Genomic DNA, 21,380 nt, shown 5'->3' on the forward strand with positions numbered 1-21,380 from the left:
TTCAAATCCAAACTCTTGCTCTAGGATGTAGTTTGTATTACTAGTTGCTCCCCCGGCTTGTCTTGAGTGAGAGAAAAAAATAGTCTTCCGAGCTAGGGGTCAAGCTTTTTTGGTTCAGAAAGACAGTAGTCTGATTTCGGTAGAAGAAATCAGACGAGGCCCCGGCGCAAAAGCCATTTTGCATTAGCAGCGCGCATGATGAAATACCATGTTCTTGTTAAGAAGTCTAATCAACTTGTTTAGCGATTTCTGCAAACTGTAGCACAGGTTCTAATTAAGCTCACCAGTCAACATGAAGTTTGGCAATTAGAATTACCAGGTTTGATGCCATGTGATGATGATTCCAATGTAGCATTTCGTGGCTACAATGAGAGATTCTTTTGTTTGTTTCATTGATGTGCCACACCGTCGCTCCTTTTCATAGCATAGAGTTCTGTGGTTTGCACGTAGACACAGAAATATTTTTTGTACCGTGATATGGCTCACCACTCACTGTTTACTATGTAATATTAGATACAGTTGTAAAGTACATAAGCGTCATGTAATCCTTTTGAAAAAGAGTAGAGTTCATTATTAAAAAATTAATGATTATTATTATTATTTTTTTTATGTAAATCTTGTATTTATTTATTTTTTATAAAAATATTATACGATATTTACGCATTTTATAAATATTATTTATGGTTGAAGAATATGTAGGCTGTAGCCATCAACTATTATGATTATGGAAGCATACAGCTTCTTCCCACCACCCACCAATAAATTAATGGAGGATATTCCTTTGCTTGTCCGCATTGGAAAGCGCATCTTTTTGTCTGCCAGATTTCCCCCTGCAATCGCAATTTCCTACAGCTCCATTTAGAAGGGCAATTTTCTATCCTAATGAGTGATATTTCTTCAAGATCGTTCATTTCCGGTGTCTTTTCCCGGTGAAGATCTGAAGTACTTTGAATTATGCTTCCTAAACTTGCTGGTGATTTGATTGTGACTTTCCTCTGGCCCCTGCGCGCTAGTGGAAAAATGATTGAGAAACAGTACTGATCTGCTAATAATTTTGTTAGGAGGAAAAACTCCGGAGTTCTTATCCGAATTTTAAAATCACAAGTGATAGAAAAATAGACAAAATGGGCTGTGTAATATTTATTTATCTCTTTTAGATGCGTTTGATTGTTAAATCAATTTAACTCATTTCAAATTAATTATTGATGAGATTCATTACTTTTTCAACTTCTTATAAAATATTAAACTCATTTCAATTTACGTCATACATTCAAATATATATTTCAATTTATTTACATTAGACACATCTAAATGACACTTATATAATATTACTATTTATAGATCAAATAAAATAATATGAGATTAGCTCAACATCCACGCAGCCTTAAGAGTCTTAAAAGTTGGATGCAAGTTGAAAAAATCTTGATACTAATAACTCTGTACTGAGAAGTACTGATGACCAAAGAAGGCACCAAGAGCTCCACTAAGCAACACCTGTTTCAGCCTCTTTCGGCTGGAAAACAGACAAAGCCTTCAGTGCCGGAGACGCCCTTTCAAAAAATTCCATCAATCAGAAATGGGTGAGAGTGGAAGTGAACTGAAAAAGAATATTGCAAATATTCTTGCTATTTTTTGAACATTGAGTAGAATGTAAGTTCAATTTTGCGATCATGTTTTAGCAACATGCATTTGAATTGAAGCAAGTAGCTAGGCTAGCTACCTAGTTTCATCTTCTTTTTGGTTCACTGTATAAAGACCAATACTTTCAGGAACATGCATTGATTCGGAGTTGATTTCCAGAACGTGACATATTCTTTTTTCGTCTTCTTCACATATTGTTTCATCAAGAAACATGAACATCATCGCTGGATGGAAAATAACCACTTAAAGACAACGAGACATTTCGTGTCATCTTCGTACTTTTGTCCAGAATGATTTCCAAACACGTTCCAGTCTTTCATTTGGAAACGTCTCTGTTGAAGTACGTAAAATTATTTATTTAATTTAGAAGAATGATATTTATAATTATAATACGCGCAAGCATCGCATATTCTTTTATTTTAAATAAAAGAGTAGATATAAAATCACATGAAAATTTAATAATAAATTTTATTTTTTTTAAAGAGAGATATGTGATATTTGCACAATCGATGATTATATCTAGTGATGTGAAGACTCAACAATCTCATGGGAAAAGCAATTGTGGGTTTGAATGAGCGCCTCTCTCCTCGTAAAGTTTGCCTTTTTTCCAACAAGAGGAGGGAAGAAGAAGAAGTTGCTTCCTACGCTGCATTTTGGAATGCACCTAACCAACAAAACAAGCTGGGAATTGGTCCACAAGCAAGATAAGTAGGTCCTTCACCGGTCGGGTTCGGACAAAAAAGACCTAATTATTAGGATGTAATCCCTTATCTTTGATTGGGACGAGATTATATATAAGACTTCACTTGTGTCTATCATCTCCATGACTTAAGTACTCTCACCAGACATTATATATAGATTACGTACAAGGAACGTAGTACTCTTTACAAAGATAGAATATTTCTGCATAAGGCCGAGGATTGTTGTTCATTAATATAATGGAGGTTGTTCCCTCGATTGAAGTTAAGAATTTGGAAATTGGGACTGAGTTTTCCGAATTATTAAAACTGAAAAAGAGCTTAGTTTTGTTGGAATTGAAGAACCAACATAAATATCACGTTGACCAATGCAAAATAATGAATAAATTAATAATAAGATTTATAAAAAAATAATTAGTAACGTGGCAAATACATTGCTTCTACGAATCTTAATATCTTATGTAGGTAATATGTTCATAATTCGTGTCTATTTTTTTATTGAATTAAAAAATATTTTCCCACATTCTTACTAAAATTTAATGAAAAGAAAGACACATAAAATAAGTTCACAATATTTCGAACTATTTGATTGTTCAATAAAATATTTGAATTAACTACGTACTTGTAAGAGATAATTCAAAACCATTTTTTATTAGGTTCTACGATTCAGATGAAATAAGATGAAATATTTTATTGAAAATTGAATAAAATATTATTATAATATAATTTTATAATATTAATTTTATTTTGAGATTTGAAAAAGTTGAATTTTTTAATATATTTTGTGTGAAAAATTGAAAAAATTATAATGATTATATGAGATGAAATGACATGAGATGAGATAGTTTGGTTTTAAAACTTTGTTACACATAAGTCCACACCACATTTTTTTTTACTTTTTATTTTTTTTAAATTTTCTTTTTTGGTTTATTCTTTTTAAACTAATTGAATTCTTCTACTTATTATCTATATATCAAACATTTGGTAAAAGAAAAAAATAAAAAAAAGGTGTAATTTATGATGTTTGGGCTTTTGTTTATAAAATAACATGATATTATAAAGTAGTATACGTTGAGTTCAAACCCTAGATATAGTACTCCACCTAATTCCATTCAAAATATCAAATATTCTTCTTTTTATATATATATAGATATGTATGTAGATGCATGCGATATCTGGTCCCATATATACCTGATGATGATCATGAACAGCATAACTACGTTAGAATATAATATAATTTAAACAACGACTAAAGGCTTAAAATCGTACGTAGAAGCTGATCACAAGGCATTGTCCAATGATAAAATCGCCTTTAATGTTTTACGTCAATTATAAAGAAGTAGGGCGGCTTTCTTCATTAATGTACGTACGTGTATCTATCTATTATCATATTACTATCACTACTTAGCCTCATGTAGTAGATCAGATCGAATAAAATATCCCAAGTCTGCATCAAACCTCCAAGCTGCTTAGAATTAACGTTGTCCATAGAATCGAATAAAATATTACCATTTGATTATCATCCGCAACCCACAATTAATGAATCGTAACAACCATCCTTTAAACTTTATGAAGTAGTTGTTACTTAAATTTAAGTGTGAAACCGGATCGTAAAGTTATGCATTAATATTGCCTCTTGATGAAGATGGAGGAGTTGCGAACACTTTTATTCAAAGAATCACCATTTTCAAATGCATGCATCAATCGCACTTGAAATTTCACTAATATCAACTTCTAAACCTAAAAATGTGCATGTTCATAGCAATATCATGCCCATTTAAGATACTAACAATTTTTAATATTATAAAATTAGTAAAACTATATATTATATTTTTATTTTATTACGTAAGATGTGACATATTTATTAAAATAATTATTTAATAATAATAAATATGTCACATTTTATATAATAAGATGTGGTATATATAATTTTTTTTTTATAAAATTACTGTTGAGTTTATAAAAAAAATTACAAATAAATTTTTTTTTGGTAAATACACGTGTCACAGACGTTAAGGCTTTTATGAAACAAATAATATTATTAAAGAAGAATAGAATCATCCAATTTCGTAAAGAGCCAGTCACGATCCATTACAGTAACCCCCACCCTGAATATCTACTCTCAAGCTGTTACAACGATAATAACTAACGGTAAGCCAATCCTAGCCGTCTATCAGAAATATTCCCCCGACACACTATGGTCTATTCCAATTTTGACTACAGCATATTTTTTTTTTCACTCTATATCCCATTAGAAAGGTAAACGCTCTCCGTTTTCTTCCCATTTCAGATTAATAGCAATAATAAATGGAGTACTAGTCCCTCAAATTTTGAGGGGATTTTTTTCCTTCATCCAATCGAGTTGTTAGTTTCTAAGAGCTGTCTGATCTGTCCTCCTACTCCTGGAAATCAAACTATCTCGTTTGTTGGTTGTATTCGCACCAAAATCGTCACGAAACCATAAGTTTCCGTTAGTTTCTCGGGAATATCTCCCCTCGCTCACCCAATGATGGTTTTATTATTATCCCCTTAAGTTCAAATGTCATCAGTTTTCTCATTTACTCATTCTTTGATTTTGTCATTGCAAACTAAAGCTAGGATGAACGTTGACCCAGTCTCTGCATTGGAAAACAGCTGTAGTTTATAGCCAGAATCACCTCCAAAATTTTCGATTTTCGGGCTACGGTTTGTGGATTATTGATTTTCAGGCAATTGGGTGTATTGGGTTTCTGCTGAATTGCGGAAATTCTCTGAACTTGCGATCAGGGATTCGTTCTCTGTTCTGTTTTTATCGGAGCTAATTAGGGAGGAATTTGGGTTCTTGGTCTTGAGGATTGTATTATTCTTTTGATGGAGACGGACGCTAAGGTTGTTAGTGGCTCTAAAAGTAAGGCGCTAGTTGTTACAGACCTGCTGAAGGTTGAGGATCGCCGTGTTAATGGAGAGGAGGATAGTGAGTCTAATTCGTTGTTGCCGCCTCGGCGAGGTGGAATGTCGAGAAAGTCGGAGAAGACGCGGCTGAAGGTGCAGTGGAACGATAAGAATGGGAATAAACTCGCTGAGGTGATGGAATTCTATCCTAGGTAATATACACGGAGTCGTATACTTCAATATGTGTTTTTGGACAAAGTTTAAGAATGTCTTGGTTGTTGTTAATGATTCAGCTTCCTTGTTTGAGTATTGAATGTTTTGGTTTGGAAACTTATAGTAGCTAACTAGGGGTGTAACTTAAGATTCTCTGAGCAACAGAGCTTCAGATGAAGAGAAAAGTAATGCCATTGATGTGCGATGATGGCTTTATGGCTAGGAAAAACACAATAATTTGGTTTGATGTGGGTTGATGAATTGTTGTACGAGTAAGGCTTGATTTATTTTAGTTACATGTTGTCGCTTCCTACTTCTTAGTCTGCTCTAATAATGGCAGGATCAACCAAACAACAGGACGAGCTGGGCTGGGATCATGGTTAATCAATTGTTATAAAACACAAATGGTCCGGACAAAAAGTTGAAAAACCCCTGGTCTTTAAACCAAGTCTTGATGTTGCATCATGTTTAATCAAATATAAAGTTGATGTTCATAATTGAATATTTGTTCTCACTATATATACTCGGATATAAAACCAATCCTGGCACTTCGAATTAAACTGATGTTCATAATTATCTTTATCACCAACTTAATACTCCATGAAAATTAAGAAGTTTGTTTCGTTGTAACTTACACAAGGCAGGACATTCTCTGTAGTCTGATCTAGAGAACATATGACATTTTGGGGCATTTTGTAGAATGAATCAAGATGGAGTTGTTTGGGCTGTAAAAGGTGGGGCAAGAATTGAGTGTTATGTAGGGCAAAAAAGACATGCATCAGGCTTTCTGAGATTTATGGATTTTACTTTTGATCTTTTATCGAACTTGTCAATTGTCACTATTGTTGATTCTTTCCTCACACTACATAGCTTTGTGGTTTTTGAAGAGAATAATTTGCAAATTGGTGAATTGGAAAGCTGTACGAATATTGTTTAAGCATAGTGTAACCTTTGACTATTGCTATCTGATTCTACCTAGCATGGGTGTTAAAGGATATATGCGTCTCATACTAAAATAAAATACATTTTCAGAACATGAAGTTGATGAAGTTGAAATTTCTAGTACTTGGTTGGACTGGTTTTATCATGCTCAACTTTTCTCTGCACTTGATTCGTTGTGTGAGATGGTGGATTTTGCTATTAGAAAGGCTAAAGCAGATGTGACAAAAGTTTTGACAGAAATAGAAATTATTGTCATTTTTCTATTTTTTTGTATTTTGGACTGCCCAATTTATTACTGTTACCTCAAAATGATGGCATGAAGAGTTACGTTCTGAAGGACCGAACATAAAAGTTCTATTTACCTGAGTGACCAGAAATAAAGTTTGTCACATGCTAACCTTCACGTCTCTGGCATGTAATAATTGTGTCTCAGAAGCATTTGCGAAACATTTCATTGAAAATATACCTTGATTTATCACTCTCTACATCAGTAATCCACAGATGAGAAAAATGGAATACTTATCAATTCTTCAGTTTGATCCACTGCCTTTAGAGGTGATTTAGTATATGCATTCTAACATGTTATGGTTGTTTCTGCAAGATACTGATGAAAAACAATTCATTAAAAACAGGTCTTCACTTAGCCCATACCCCTTTTCTTTTGCTCTGAGAGAAGATTTTTTATTTTTTTTATTTTCCACTGCTTCATCGCCTTAAGAACTAAATTAGAAGTAGGCAGTATCTATGCCCTATGGACTCCAGTTTTAATTCTGAGAGAAAATCATAACATATGCGATTAGCTATAAATGCTTGATTTGATTACATTAGTTTTTACTTATCTCTCATTCCTTGTCCCCACTTGTTCCTGCAGTGATGCAAGTGACTCTGATGATGAGGATTCGGATTCTTGCATCTGTACCGTAATGTAGATATCATTCAGTGCACCATTATCAAAACAATCTGCTGGATAAATTATTGGGAGCATGCATCCTCTCCAACTTTGATGATTATGGAGCAAATTGGCTTCCTCTCATCTCATCTTGCTGTTGGAAGGATAGATCAAAAGGTCCAAAGCTACAGAGTCTCATGTTTGGCATGATTCATTAGCTATTCATCAAAGCAAAGTCTAAGACCATTCCTTCGGTGAGATTTTGGTGAGTTTCATAGAATCATATGCAATTTTGACAATGAAACTCCTTCCCATTACAAAATATGATGAGGATGATGTCTATAATGCTTTCAGTGGCTTACCCATGTATTCAATGAAATCAAGCTTTTTGATGCGTTGCCGTGTACATTTATTATATTGTAGAATATACAGCCAAAAGAAATATTCATATAATTATCAGGTTAATGAAATGGCAGGTACCGCAATTTTATCTACTTTTTCCTCAGCATCTAAATTCTTCATGATGCAATGCTTGATCCAAGACAGTTTTATTTTTAACCAGCATCTCTTGGTGCATTTAGCGTGCAAAATACCTTAGACGTGTGTTATACGTGCGAGTTCTTCAGTCAGTGTGGCTTCGAACATGTGTTAAAATGTGTTAAATTGTAGCTATAGATAGTGTATGTCAATTATTTTCTAATTTAGACTCATGAACTTCCATAATTTTAAATGCATCAATTTTACTTCTTTAGCAGCCCCAGAATCTATCATATCCCATGCATATACGTACCATCTACATCTTGGAATCTATACCTTGTCTGCTCCATAACTTAAACATTTCCTTCACTATCTGCTACATAATGAGTCATACAGAATTTAATACCTGCCTCCACATGGTCCACTCACTAACAGACATAAAGAACACAAAAGTGGCGCAGATGCTCTTTTGCATGGATTACTAATCTGGCACAGATGAGTTTAGCATGGAACCGTAATCCCATTGATCATCACCATGAGTCTCTGTTTTCCGCCATCAATCCTCATTGTTTTAACCGTACAGGTCTGTTTATCAATATCTAACTCTTGAACAGAACTAGCAAACCCGCCGAGCCGGTTATTTTAATTCATGGGCAGTCAATTGACTCCCGCTTATGACACTGATTGCAAAACCACTCCTCTCTTTGCAATTGATACGACACTGATTCAGTCTAGTTATTTTTGCTATTATTAATTTGCCAGTGTGTTACCAGTAGCCGGATGATTCTTCCTCAAGTCTTGTTGACGTTAATCACCTGTACTGAATGTTTCCATTCGATATCACTCTCTCCTACAAACAGTAAGACATAAAAGAGACAGCCAAAGCCCACTGACACCGTACTATAATGAGAAACACAAAACAAGCGGAAGATGATCAAAGAATGAGAAACACAAACGCAAGCAAAACGACAGATTGTTGACACCGTCTAAAATAGCCAAGAAAGATAAGACAAACTCCCTGTGGCTGTGCTGCTATGATAATTTGCATCATTGTACGAAAATCAGCAATGTTTACCAGTTTTCTTTCTTGATAGGTGTATAGAAGTAGGTTGTGTATAGAAGTAGGTTGAGTTTGAGTTTTATATCCCTGTTCGATACGACCATTTCCCGTGAGGACCTGATATGTGAGATTCTGCAGGCCTTCAATCTGCTGATCTCTAGAATTTGTCTACCTTGTCTTTTTCTACTTGGATCGGATCCACCAGACATATTTCTCCACTAAAATGGCCTCACGAGCAGTGGATTATGGTCGAAGACCTCTTGGACTTGGTAAAACCAACCAGTTTGGAAGGTTGGCATCAACAGCAATTTCTTGCATTCGAGGCTCGACTGCCCTGGATTGGAGAAAGGCCGTGGATCTATGCATGGCTTTAAACTAAATGGTGGTGTGGCACTGTGATTGTTCCTTCGATTCGCTGATCTCCTTCCTCTGGCTCTCAGGTGGTGCTACTCTCGCTTTGACTGCTTTCCACTGGGTTATGTTCTCTACTCGGTTTAGCACACAGTACACGTCTTAGCTCCTATCCCGAGTATTTTGATGCAAGCCCATTGACTTTGTAACGAAAGGAGGCATTACATTAATGGTTTTATCCTTTGTCAATTGATTAAAAGAAACTCTCCTGTGATTCCATCTTTGAAGACCCCAACTGCCAAGAAACCTCTTCTTGAATTTGATCACTAACAATATCATTGTCTCCATAGCATTCTTCATTCCCACTGCATTCGTTCTCATCAATGTCATCATCGTAATCATCGATATCATCATCATTATCTTGATCGACTTCCTCACATGCTATTTCCTTTTCCTCATCATCATTATGTCTCTTATGAAAATTTGTGATATTTGATTTTGTTCATAATGGACAAGGCATGCACCTCGTCCTCCCACTTTACCAGTTCATTCTGCTTCTATCTCACTGCGGCGACGCTTTGTGGTGGAAATGCTCATATTGATTTTGCCAATATTGGTTATGTCGTAACGCCTTTGCAGCAGCCATGCTGAAACCATCTTGCTGTGATGCTCCTATCTCTACACTAACAAGGCGGCAGACTATGGAATTGACATGCTGATTCACTAGCTTAAGCTCACCTTCCTCTTCCATTCTTGAATTGTAACCTGCACATTCCAACAACAAAACATCCTCATTCAAAAGCAGTCCATGAGCTCCCACTGTCCAAAGCAAAGAGGTCTCAAATCATCACCATCTCTAAGGCCTTTTCTTTTTTTCTTTTTCTTTTTTTATTCTCATTGATTCTTCCTCCAAAATCTTTCCCCCTAAGTACCAATGCACTGTTCTTCAAAGGCATCTTCAGGGCCCCAGCTCAAAACGACCTTTAACATCAGAACAGTAAAACTCTTTGGCATAACTCTTCCCAACATCAAAAGATGCAACCATAATCTCACTGATTCTGTTCTCCGCTGTGCTCAAAAGTCTCTCTCTCACACTCTGCCACACCGGTACGTCTAGATACTGAAGTGATTTTAAATAATTTATGAAGAGTAATGAAAAAATAATAATAAAATATTAAATATTAATAAATAATAATAAAAAATAATAATAAAATATTAAATAGTTGTTAATAGTAGTAGAGTGATCTTTCTACCCCAAACACAACCTCAATGGGTGTTTGGAAAAACATTGAAATTGTAACTTTCTTTTAAATTAGAAAAATGGTTTAACCATCAAAATATAAAATAAATTCACGAACTAATATTATTTCATGTGATACGGTAAATTATAAAATTATAAATTTATTTCGGTAAAATATATTTATGACCGTAACACTTCTCTTTAAAATATATTGAGAGATAAATTAATATTTATGGCAAGATTGTCTCTAACGATAAATTAAACAAACCTTAATTTGTAGTATGAATTTCAACAATATCCCTCCCAAAAAAAAAAAAAAATAATAATAATAGTCAATCTCCACGTGCGTAACACGTGACAAAGAGAGAGGAAACAACAGTTCCAGACGGAATAAGCAGAGAGTTCCAGCTCCTACAAAGGCTAAGCTACCTAGATCCAAACGAATCCTAGCCGTCCAAACATATTACTTCGATATACCTTTCGTAATTGACCATAAAAATCCAGCCTCTCTCGATCGACTTCGAGGCGGCCACAAACCCTTCCTTCCAAATCCTCGAATCAAAATCCTCCGAGAAAAGCTTCCAATACGTCAAGTTCAGAGGCTGAGACAAGCCGAACAAGTTAGAGGGCTATGGATTCAGATCAGGGGAAGCTATTCATAGGTGGGATCTCGTGGGAGACTACGGAGGAGAAGCTGAAGGATTACTTTGAGAACTACGGAGACGTGATTCAGACTGTAGTTATGAGGGACAAGACTACTGGCAGGCCCAGGGGGTTCGGCTTCGTGGTCTTTGCAGATCCTTCCGTTCTCGATAGGGTTCTCCTGGACATCCACACCATTGATGGCAGAACGGTGAGAAAAAGAAAGAGAGAGGGAGGAGAAAGGGGGGGGGGGGGGGGGGGGGGGAGCTCTTATATTCTCGCTTTATTTGGGCCTTTTTTGTGGTTTGGTGGATGGGATTTTGCCCTTTTCGATATGAGGTTACTGTTCATATATATATTTAGTTTAATAATGTGGTGCAGTTGTAATGATTGAGATTCTGGTATTCTGCCTCTTTTGTGTTCTTATTGAGTTATGGCGGTTCATTTTAATTTACGCGGCTACCGATGCTTGTGTTGCTGGCTTGTTGGTTTTTGAAACTTTTTAATTGTTTTTGTTGGGAAATTGTGATTCTCTTTGATTTATGCTGCTACTGTTTATTTTTGTAATTGTTCGGTAAACTTTGAGTTCCTGGATTTTGTTTATAGGAAGATCGTGGTTTACATGGTTTGTTACTCTCTCCGCTTCTGTTGCCCTTGTTATTGGGGTTTGATTTCTTCTGAGTTTAATTCGCGGGGGATTGTTGTTCTGACTTCTATTTTAATGGGTTTATGCTGTTTCTGAGCTTGGTTTGTTTGCTCATGTAGTTTTTCAGTTCACTTATGTTCTTGGTGTTAGTTTTCATAGAAAATACTGATGGTTGGCATTTATGTTACTTTAATTTTTTTTAAGGGAAACAATGGTTTAGTTTATTTGTTATTGTTGCTGCTTATGTCTTTGGTGTCTTTAGGGGTTTGATGTTAATGATAATTTTGTTCTGTATTTTTTTAAGGTTTGTTTGGTGGGCATTACTTGCAGCAAGTCAGTGTCAAAGATTGTTTTAGTTTGATTTATAGCTTCAGGCACCTTTGCTGAGTGACAACATTACAAAACATTACAATGTTGTGGTTACAGTGGCTGATGCTTTGAGAATGGGATTCATCCTTTTTAGTGTTGACTTCATGTTCTACTCTAGAAAGGGAAAAAAAAGGAAATATGAAATTTCAGATATTTAGAACCAATAAAGAACATATCTTAGTTTGTAGACTCTTTGAAGGATTTTATACTCTCTTGTAAAAAATATGGGTTTTATACTCATAACGTTATTTTCATTTTCTTGTCTGTGTTGACTCTTTATGTCCTTTGGTTTGATAATTTAGTAGTAATGATCCTTGTGGTTGCAATATGATCCTATTGTACTTATTCTCGTTTCTATGCAGCCCATAATTGTGATTATCTGAATTCTAAGCTTTTGATTCTATTTAATGGCTTATTTTTATGATTGCACCATCATAAAAGTTGGCTCTGATATTTCTTTACTTTAGCATCACATCATAAGTGCTTGTTTTATGGGTCTGCAGGTTGAGGCTAAGAGGGCATTATCAAGAGAGGAGCAGCAAACTTCTGCCAAAGCTGGGAATCCTAGTCTAGCTAGAAGTTCTGGGGGTGGTGGAACTTTCAGAACCAAGAAGATCTTTGTTGGAGGATTGCCTGCCACTCTAAGTGAAGAAGGATTTCGTCAGCATTTTGAGACTTATGGCCATGTAACCGATGTAGTAGTCATGTATGACCAGAATACTGGACGACCTCGTGGGTTTGGGTTTATTACCTTTGACACTGAAGAAGCTGTTGATAGGGTTTTACACAAAAACTTCCATGATTTAGATGGTAAGCAAGTGGAAGTAAAGCGGGCTCTTCCTAAAGATGCGAATCCTGGTGGGGGTAGCCGTTCAATGGGTGGTGGTGCTGGTGGTGGGGGTTCACTTGGTAGTGGTTATCAGAACTATGGGGCATCTGGTGGTAACCCGAATGCATATGATGGTCGAATGGAATCCAATAGGTACATGCAGCCACAGAGTACTGGAGGTGGTTTTGGTCCATATGGCTCCTCTGGATATAGCACACCTGGCTATGGATATGGTCCTGCCAATAATGGCATTAGTTATGGTGGTTATGCTGGTGCCAATACTGGGTATGGTGGACCTGCCGGTGCAGCATATGGAAACCCAAATATTCCTAGTGCTGGTTTTGGAAGTGGTCCACCAGGCGCTCCCAGAAGTTCATGGAGCACTCAATCTCCTACTGGATATGGTGCTCTGGGTTATGGTAATACTGCTGCTTGGGGTGCTCCAACTGGAAGCACTGGTGCTCCTAGTGGTGGCCCAGGCTCAGCACCTACAGGCCAGTCGCCTAGTGGGGCCACTGGTTACGGGAATCAAAGTTATGGCTATGGTGGTTATGGTGGGAGTGATGGGTCTTATGGGAATCCTGGTGGATATGGTGCTGTTGGAGGGCGTTCTGGGAGTGTGTCAAATAACAATGCTGGTGGTCCAGGTGGAGGGGATATGCAAGGGAGTGGTGGTGGATACATGGGAAGTGGCTATGGTGATGCTAATGGTAATCCAGGGTATGGAAATGCAGCATGGAGATCTGAACAATCACAAACTTCTGGAAATTATGGTGCTCCTCAGGGGAATGGTCCTCATGGTGGGCAGGTTGCCTATGGTGGTGGATATGGCAGTGCTCAAGCCCGAACCCAACAACAGTAATTATTATGGCTAGAGATCCAACTGGATCACCATCTTTGTTTCTTTACTGTGAGAGGCTCGGAATTGTTTTCCATGCCAGGCAGCACAGGGAGTGGTGCAAGTTGAATGTCAACACCCTTTGGGACTGGTTGGATTGCTTGATTCCCTGTAGTTTGCAGTCTCTATTTTCTAGTCTTTAATAAGTAGTAATTTTGAGGCGTACGAGACGGTCCTATTTAATATGTGCTTTTGAGTGTTGTCTTAAATTTGGCGTGCTTATAATTCTCTACTAGCTCATCTGGAATTTATCCTTACTGTTTAAGCTGTGGTAGCTTATATAACCTTGCTATTGTTGGTTTGATTTCATTTGGATGCTGTGTTGTTTACATTGTATTAGTGCTCTACTTTTGCTTTTCATTTTGTCAAGCAAGAATAGATGCTCGTGCACAATCTGATCTTGCTTGATTTGATCTGACAAGTAGGAATACAGAGTTGTGTAGTGAGGTTTTTTTAGCTAGTTGCAGTGGAGCTATGGCCACTTGGGTTGATCACTTCGTAATGGGTAGCGATAATCGTAGTGGTAGTTGACACTTTGACGCTGGCATAATCATTTTCCTCCTGTATTTGCCCTTGTGTTGTACAGGAGAGATGCACGAGGTCTAAAGTGGAGTGAAGTGTCCACTCATGGCTGAACACAAGCATCGTTGTGGGGGCGGGGGGGGAGTGTTCAGCAAGGGAATTTGAGGACTTTGTTCAGTTGAAATAACGGATTTGCATGGGACAGGTCATTCTTCAGCCTGGTCATGCCAACACTGTCAAACATTGCAGATTCCAGGCTTTCCAAGTGATAAACTTCCTAATCTTCACCCAGGTGTAGAGGGACTGGAGGATTTTGTGAGGTCAACAGCACTCATGAATTCATTGTGACCTAGTTGGTTAGGATGATGCCTTTTGATTTAGAATACATCAAGGTATTTGGTTTCAGATGTTCCCAAGTATATTGGAATGTGTCTTTGTTAAAAACAGTTCAATGAAGTTTCAGAATGAAGTAGAGGATTTCCAAAAACATTTTTGGCTAGTTGTTTCTAATACCATAGGCTAAAATCTATACGCGTATTCTTCAATTTTTTGTATGCAGTATACCATAGGCTAAAATCTAAACGCTTTTGTCCAGCAGAAATACACGCCTTTGTTTTTTCTGTTGTTCATATTTTGCGTTTTGTTTGGCTAGAAGCATAGATGATCATGGTTTTGTATATTCGTATGTAGCGTTGAGGGGGAAGCTTTCTTGTGAGAGTAATGCTACATACAGTCATTTTTGCGCACTCCCTGCATACTCCACTGATATGATTGGCTAGATTAATTTTTTTTTAATACACAACCAATCATACACTGGAGTGTACAAAGGATTCCGCAAAAATGACTGCACATAGAATTTTCCTTCTTGTGATGGGGCAGTTGGGTGATTGGCTGGCTGCCTTAGTGAAAAGCAGCAGATTCTGATTCCTGATAGCATGTCCTCTTTCTATTGCAGAAACAGAAATAATTTGTACAGGTTTCAAATGGACAAATTTTACTCATACTTTTATAAAAAAGTGAATTCTTCCTTGAAAAAGTATATAAAAAATTAATTTTTTTTAGAGAATTCACCTTTTTACTAAAAAGATATGCTAGACTTGTTGATACGAGAGACTTGTATCTAATATTACTTGGTACGATTTTTTGCCCTAATGAGTTCTTTCGGTGAGGGGGGATGACTGAAGTCCTTTAATGTTTGAAAATGTCCTTGACTTTGTGGGGGTGAAACCTAAATTGTCAATGCTATACGTGGGCTTGCGGGTGATAGCAATCAAAGATGCTAGGCATGATTGGGTGCTTTCTTTGTAACATGCTTGTGTACGGTGGACTGTGATCTTGCTCCAAAACATTTGAAAGGATTAATCCGTCTCCTGCTGGTTGACCCAGAAGTAGGCACAACTAAATGGATGTGCATGGCATCTTCTCTCCGCCTGCTCAGGAGGTTTGCCTCGTTTCGTTTCTCTCTGTCTACTCCCTTATCTGTTTGTCTTAAATCGTACATCACTTTAGATTGATATATCATCCTTTCTCTTTTCTTTATGGAATATTCTGCAATATGGTTAGATATTGACCGATTGGAACGTTTGAACATTTTTTGAGAAAAATGTAAAACTTATATATTCAAGCACAATTCGATTATGTTCCAACTCCACAGATTTAGTGCGATTGTTAATGTTATTATGTTCATGGTGGTTATGATTCTCAACCAAAATGATATTATTGTTGAACATTAATAAGGGCAGTATGGTCAAACGTATTAACAATTATTGTGTAAAAAAATTATTGGAATGAGAAAAAAAAAACACAACAATTAACGTTTTGAATGTTTAATTATATCGTTCGAACATTATAAAAACTATTTTTCTTTTAGCTTTTAGCTATGCTTCTAAAATTGTCAAAAAGTCTTAAAGTCATGTTTGGAAAGAGATGATAATTTTATGAATTGTTTTATATTTTTTATTTGAAAGTTAAAATTTTGTATTTGAATTATATTTAAATATAAAACGCGACGAGATAAATAAAAATTTTGTATGTTATGTTAAGTCCCAAATCTGCCCTTATTTTTTGTGACGATGTTTTTTGGTTAGAAATTTTAAAGCTGCACAAAAAATAAGAACTACTGTAGACTTGTAGTGGCTCTCAACTTTCAAATTCCAATGAACACCAATCGAAAGGGTGGTTGCTCAAGTACAATGTGTTTTATAATTTATTTATTTTTTTAAACTACATATATATATGTATATATATTAAATTGAAGATATTTTTATAAAATGACATTATTTTTAAAAATTATTTAAAAAAAATCATCGGTTTAAAACAAAATTACGTAAAAAATTGTAAAAAAGAGGGCATGATGCTTAGTAGTTTACCTTTTTCTATCTTAAAAAATAAAAATCATGATTATTATTTATTTATTTTCATAAATGGATATATAGTCTTCTCGAAAGTCTTAACTACCACGTGTCAAAATGTTAAATATATATATATATATATATACACATACACTTTGTTATTTGAAAACAGAGAAGAAATATGTGTGAGCTATTCTTAGTTGGAAGATGGTACTTCTATTTTCTATTTAACAATATCTACCAAGACTATCGGAGATTCGGGAGTAGCAATTTTCGGAACCCGGTTGCTATCTACGTACGTCCCTGCTGCACCACCTTTCCTTTGATCTCTCGTTTTCTTCGCACCGGAACATTGGCTTAATTTACCTGTTCACAATACCCATCTCTTTCTCTGTCTCCCCACCTAATAACGTTGTCATATATACCATCATCACAACCACCATTAATGTCCCTTGCTTTAACAGATCATCATGCATAGCCTTTCTCCTACTCCCCACTCTCTCGCGCCGGATATCTGATCGGGGCGCCTAACCTTTTGCCATGAGCCACCACATGCGCCGTGAGTCCCTAGCTTCACCTCACATCGCCTCCCGGCCTGACTACCAAGAGGCCGTCGAGGAGGACTTAGCCTGGTCATTGGGCAAGCTTGCCGGGATTGATCGCCATGACATCCGAGAAACTGCGTACGAAGTATTCTTCACGGCATGTCGGTCTTCCCCGGGGTTCGGTGGTCGTAATCCACTCACATTCTACTCGTCGAATAACCAGGAGAACAACGGGGACGGGTTGGGGATCAAGGGGCCGAAACAGTATGGGGTGGTGATGAGCCCGACCAGCCGGGTGAAACGTGCGTTGGGGTTGAAGGCGCTGAAGCGGTCACCGTCAAAGAGGATGGCGTCGGGCGTGGGGGGCAGTGGGAGTTTTGGCGGGTCGAATCCTTCGTCCCCAATCGCTCACGGTAGCCAGCTTGCCTTGTCGTTCACGGTGCCACAGCCGATGAGACCAAGGCGGCCGATGACGTCGGCCGAGATCATGAGGCAACAGATGCGGGTGACGGAGCAAAGCGATACTCGACTTCGGAAGACACTGATGAGGACCCTCATCGGCCAAGTATGTATTGTTTAGTCAGTATATGATACGCAAGCATTTGATCATGCATGCCATGTCATGCTTTGTAGCTAACAATAAATCGTGAGATTCTACCATTGAGAATCATTTCTTATAACTTATACATTTGTAACATTTCAACTTGTCTTGGTCTCATCATACATGAAACAGGTGGGTAGGCGAGCGGAAACAATAATCCTCCCTTTAGAGCTTCTCCGCCACCTAAAGCCAGCGGAATTCAATGATTCCCGAGAGTACCATCTTTGGCAAAAGCGGCAGCTCAAAATCCTAGAGGCAGGGCTTCTCCTCCACCCTCCAATCCCTTTGGACAAATCAAACACCTTCGCCATGCGTCTGAGAGACATTGTACGTTCTGGAGAGAAAAAACCGATAGACACAGGGAAGAATTCCGACACCATGAGAACGCTTTGCGATTGCGTGATTGCATTATCATGGCGAAGTGCCAGTGGAACTCCCACAGATGTTTGCCACTGGGCTGATGGGTTCCCTCTCAATATCCACCTCTACATTGCTCTTCTTCAATCTGTCTTTGACATTAGGGATGAGACACTAGTCCTCGATGAGGTTGATGAGCTTTTAGAGCTAATCAAGAAGACTTGGTCAACATTGGGAATCACCCGACCTATGCACAATGTGTGTTTTACGTGGGTGCTCTTTCAACAATATGTTGTGACTGCACAGATAGAACCAGACCTTCTTTGTGCTTCCCATGCTATGTTGGTCGAAGTTGCAAACGATGCCAAGAGACCAAACAGAGAGTCCAGTACATATGTCAAGATCCTGTCGTCAGTATTGACTTCGATGAAGGGTTGGGCAGAGAAGATATTGCTTAATTACCATGATTATTTCCATCCGAGAAATGTTGGCCAAGTTGAAAACCTTCTTCCTTTGGTGTTAACTGCCTCACAGATTTTAGGTAAAGATGTTATAATCACTGAAGGGGCAGGGCAAGAGGAAGGAGAGGTAACTTTGGTGGACTCGTCTGGGGATGGTGTTGATCACTATATTCGATCATCCTTGAAAAATGCATTTTACAAGGTTTGTAATTTACCCATCTCTCAAGTTTGAAGTTAAATTTTTAGCCCGATGTATCGGTCATCATACTCTTTGATTAATGACAACAGATAGTCGAAAATGGGAATATTGTCAAAAGTGCCATCGCCGAAGAGAAACAAGATGCAAGTGAAGCTCTACTTCAATTAGCCAAGGAAACTGAGGATTTGGCATTGAAAGAGAGGGAAAGCTTTAGTCCCATACTCAAAAGATGGCACCCAACTGCAGTTGCAGTCGCTGCTGTGACGTTGCATAGTTGCTATGGATCTGTTCTAAAACAATACTTAGGCGGGGTATCCATGCTCACAGCTGAGACAGTGGGGCTATTTCAGAGGACTGGAAAACTAGAAAAGTTTTTGGTCCAAATGGTAGTAGAAGACTCTGCTGAGTGTGCCGATGGAGGCAAAGCGATCGTGCGAGAGATGGTTCCATATGAAGTTGATTCAATTATATTGAACCTCTTGAAAAATTGGATGGATGAGAGGTTGAAGAAAGGGAAAGAGTGTATCCAAAGAGCAAAAGAGACCGAAGTAAGTTTCCTAACTTCTGATAAACTTGGCAACGAAACTAAAGTTTTTGAAGAGTGAGGATTCCCTACGTTTAGTTCAGTGACAGAGAGTTAATGGTTATAATTTGTGTTGCAGACATGGAATCCAAAATCCAAATCAGATCCTTATGCACAATCAGCTGTAGATTTAATGATGTTAGCCCAGGAAACTGCAAACGAGTTCTTCGAAATCCCAATAGAAATTTCTGAAGATTCAGTTCTAGATCTTGCTTATGGTTTGGAGAGTCAGTTCCAGGAATATGTTACATTTGTTGCATCATGTGGTAAGAAGTTTCCCGTTCGTTACTTTTTCACTTAGCAGCAGTCTCTAAGTTATATTTTTGTTTAAACTCTGTTCCTTCTTTTGGATATCTTGGGTTTAGAAAAATCTTCCTCATCTATAAGTTATCAATTGATATTATCATCAACAGCATCATAGAAATCCTAAAAAAAAAAAAAAAAGAAAAAAAAAACTGTATCATAGAATAAATGGAACCTCTTTATTTGCGTTTCTCAATTTATTTCATTTTCACAAGATTTATGCTGTAGAAGTTATTGCAATTCTCTACAAGATATGTTTCATCTGAAGTTCTGCTTTCCCACTTCTAACAAATTATATTCAGGTTCAAAACAGATCTACATCCCTATACTTCCTGCTCTAACCAGATGTAATCGAGACTCAAAATTCCTCAGGCTGTGGAAAAAAGCAGGCCCATGCAATATTGGTGTGGAAGAATTACACAAAACTGGAGTAAATGAAGGTCACCATCCTCGCCCATCAACCAGCAGAGGAACACAACGCCTCTACATCCGTCTCAATACCCTGCATTATCTTCTTTTCCACCTTCATTCCCTTGACAAAGTCCTCTCCCTCTCCCTCTCCCAACGGATTGTTCCTTCAACTCGCAAACATTTTGCCACCAGCCTGAGGTCCAATGACACCTCTTATTCATACTTTGAGCTGTCTTGCTCATCCATCCAAGAAGCTTGCAAACATGTGTCAGATGTTGCTGCTCATCGCCTCATCTTCCTTGACTCAAAGTCTGTCTTCTATGATAGTCTCTATGTTGATGATGTAGCCAATGCACGGATCCGTCCAGCTTTGCGTATTTTGAAGCAGAATCTCACTCTCATGACTTCAATTCTCACAGACCGTGCCCAAGCCTTGGCAATAAGAGAAGTCATGAAGGCCTCGTTCAAGGCTTACCTTATGGTTTTGCTTGCTGGGGGATGCTCTCGGGTGTTCTATTGGTCTGATCATGAGATGATTGAGGAGGATTTCAAGGGTTTGAAACGAGTTTTCTGCACTTGCGGAGAAGGATTGATTGCTGAGGAAGTGGTGGAGAGGGAAGCCAAGATAGTGGAAGGGGTGATAACATTGATGGGTCAATTTACTGAACAACTGGTGGAAGATTTTAATACTATGACCTGTGAAACATGTGGAAGTGCAGTTGTGGGTTCAGGGCAAAAGTTACCAATGCCTCCAACAACGGGAAAATGGAATAGATCGGATCCCAATACAATATTAAGGGTGTTGTGCCACAGGAATGATAGTGTTGCAAATCAGTTCTTGAAGAGGACATTCCATTTAGCCAAGAGGAGATGAAGAGAATTGTTGTTCATTCTGATTCTGATTCTAATTCCGACTTCTGGTCGCGTTCTTATGAAGGAAGAACACAGATGAAGTACTACATTTATGGGGGTTTGTTATGCGGAAAGAACTTCCTAAACCTGAACGCAAAAAATAAAGATTTTGCTGACGGTCGAGAGAGCGTTAACTTAGTTTTCAAACTGGTCATATACATGCACTATTAGGCGAAAGTTTGATAATAGTTAGAGATGGTGTATGTGAATTGAAGGTCAAATAACCATCTTCAAGTCTTGGTTGTACAGGTGGCAATGAAATAATTTATCAAAATAACAAAACGCTTCATATTTCTTCTTTTTTGGCCCACCAAACAAAATGGATCAATGAATAATAGTGTACCTTTTAGGAAAATGTTTCTATCCACC

At 37.6% G+C, this 21,380-nt stretch overlaps 3 protein-coding genes across 5 annotated transcripts; all 3 read left to right on the forward strand.

Annotated features, from left to right (window-relative positions):
* The first annotated feature begins 4,572 nt into the window (after nt 1–4,572).
* On the forward strand, nt 4,573–8,922 carry LOC122300651. Of its 2 annotated transcripts, XR_006240057.1 has the most exons (3): nt 4,573–5,422; nt 7,237–7,519; nt 8,494–8,922. XR_006240057.1 is itself a non-coding variant. In XM_043111462.1 (2 exons), the coding sequence occupies exons 1-2, from the start codon at nt 5,190–5,192 to the stop codon at nt 7,292–7,294; spliced, it is 291 nt and encodes a 96-aa protein (XP_042967396.1). In that variant the 5' UTR covers nt 4,573–5,189; the 3' UTR covers nt 7,295–7,748. The 2 variants fall into 2 exon arrangements, 1 of the variants encoding a protein (XP_042967396.1); XM_043111462.1 differs by lacking the exon at nt 8,494–8,922 and having other exon boundaries at nt 7,237–7,748.
* Nucleotides 8,923–10,838: 1,916 nt separating this feature from the next.
* Nucleotides 10,839–14,777, forward strand: LOC122300650 (heterogeneous nuclear ribonucleoprotein 1-like). 2 transcript variants are annotated; one of them, XR_006240056.1, is made up of 3 exons: nt 10,839–11,235; nt 12,543–13,857; nt 14,353–14,777. XR_006240056.1 is itself a non-coding variant. In XM_043111461.1 (2 exons), exons 1-2 carry the CDS (start codon nt 11,014–11,016, stop codon nt 13,728–13,730), a joined length of 1,410 nt encoding a protein of 469 aa, XP_042967395.1. In that variant the 5' UTR covers nt 10,839–11,013; the 3' UTR covers nt 13,731–14,075. The 2 variants fall into 2 exon arrangements, 1 of the variants encoding a protein (XP_042967395.1); XM_043111461.1 differs by lacking the exon at nt 14,353–14,777 and having other exon boundaries at nt 12,543–14,075.
* Nucleotides 14,778–14,930: 153 nt separating this feature from the next.
* On the forward strand, nt 14,931–21,311 carry LOC122300648 (protein unc-13 homolog). The gene is made up of 6 exons (XM_043111459.1): nt 14,931–15,729; nt 17,104–17,749; nt 17,918–18,805; nt 18,892–19,350; nt 19,465–19,651; nt 19,991–21,311. The coding sequence occupies exons 2-6, from the start codon at nt 17,180–17,182 to the stop codon at nt 20,971–20,973; spliced, it is 3,087 nt and encodes a 1,028-aa protein (XP_042967393.1). The 5' UTR covers nt 14,931–15,729; nt 17,104–17,179; the 3' UTR covers nt 20,974–21,311.
* The last annotated feature ends 69 nt before the right edge of the window (nt 21,312–21,380 follow it).

This window comes from Carya illinoinensis, chromosome 2 (assembly GCF_018687715.1).
Source record: "Carya illinoinensis cultivar Pawnee chromosome 2, C.illinoinensisPawnee_v1, whole genome shotgun sequence".
Lineage (NCBI taxonomy): Eukaryota > Viridiplantae > Streptophyta > Magnoliopsida > Fagales > Juglandaceae > Carya > Carya illinoinensis.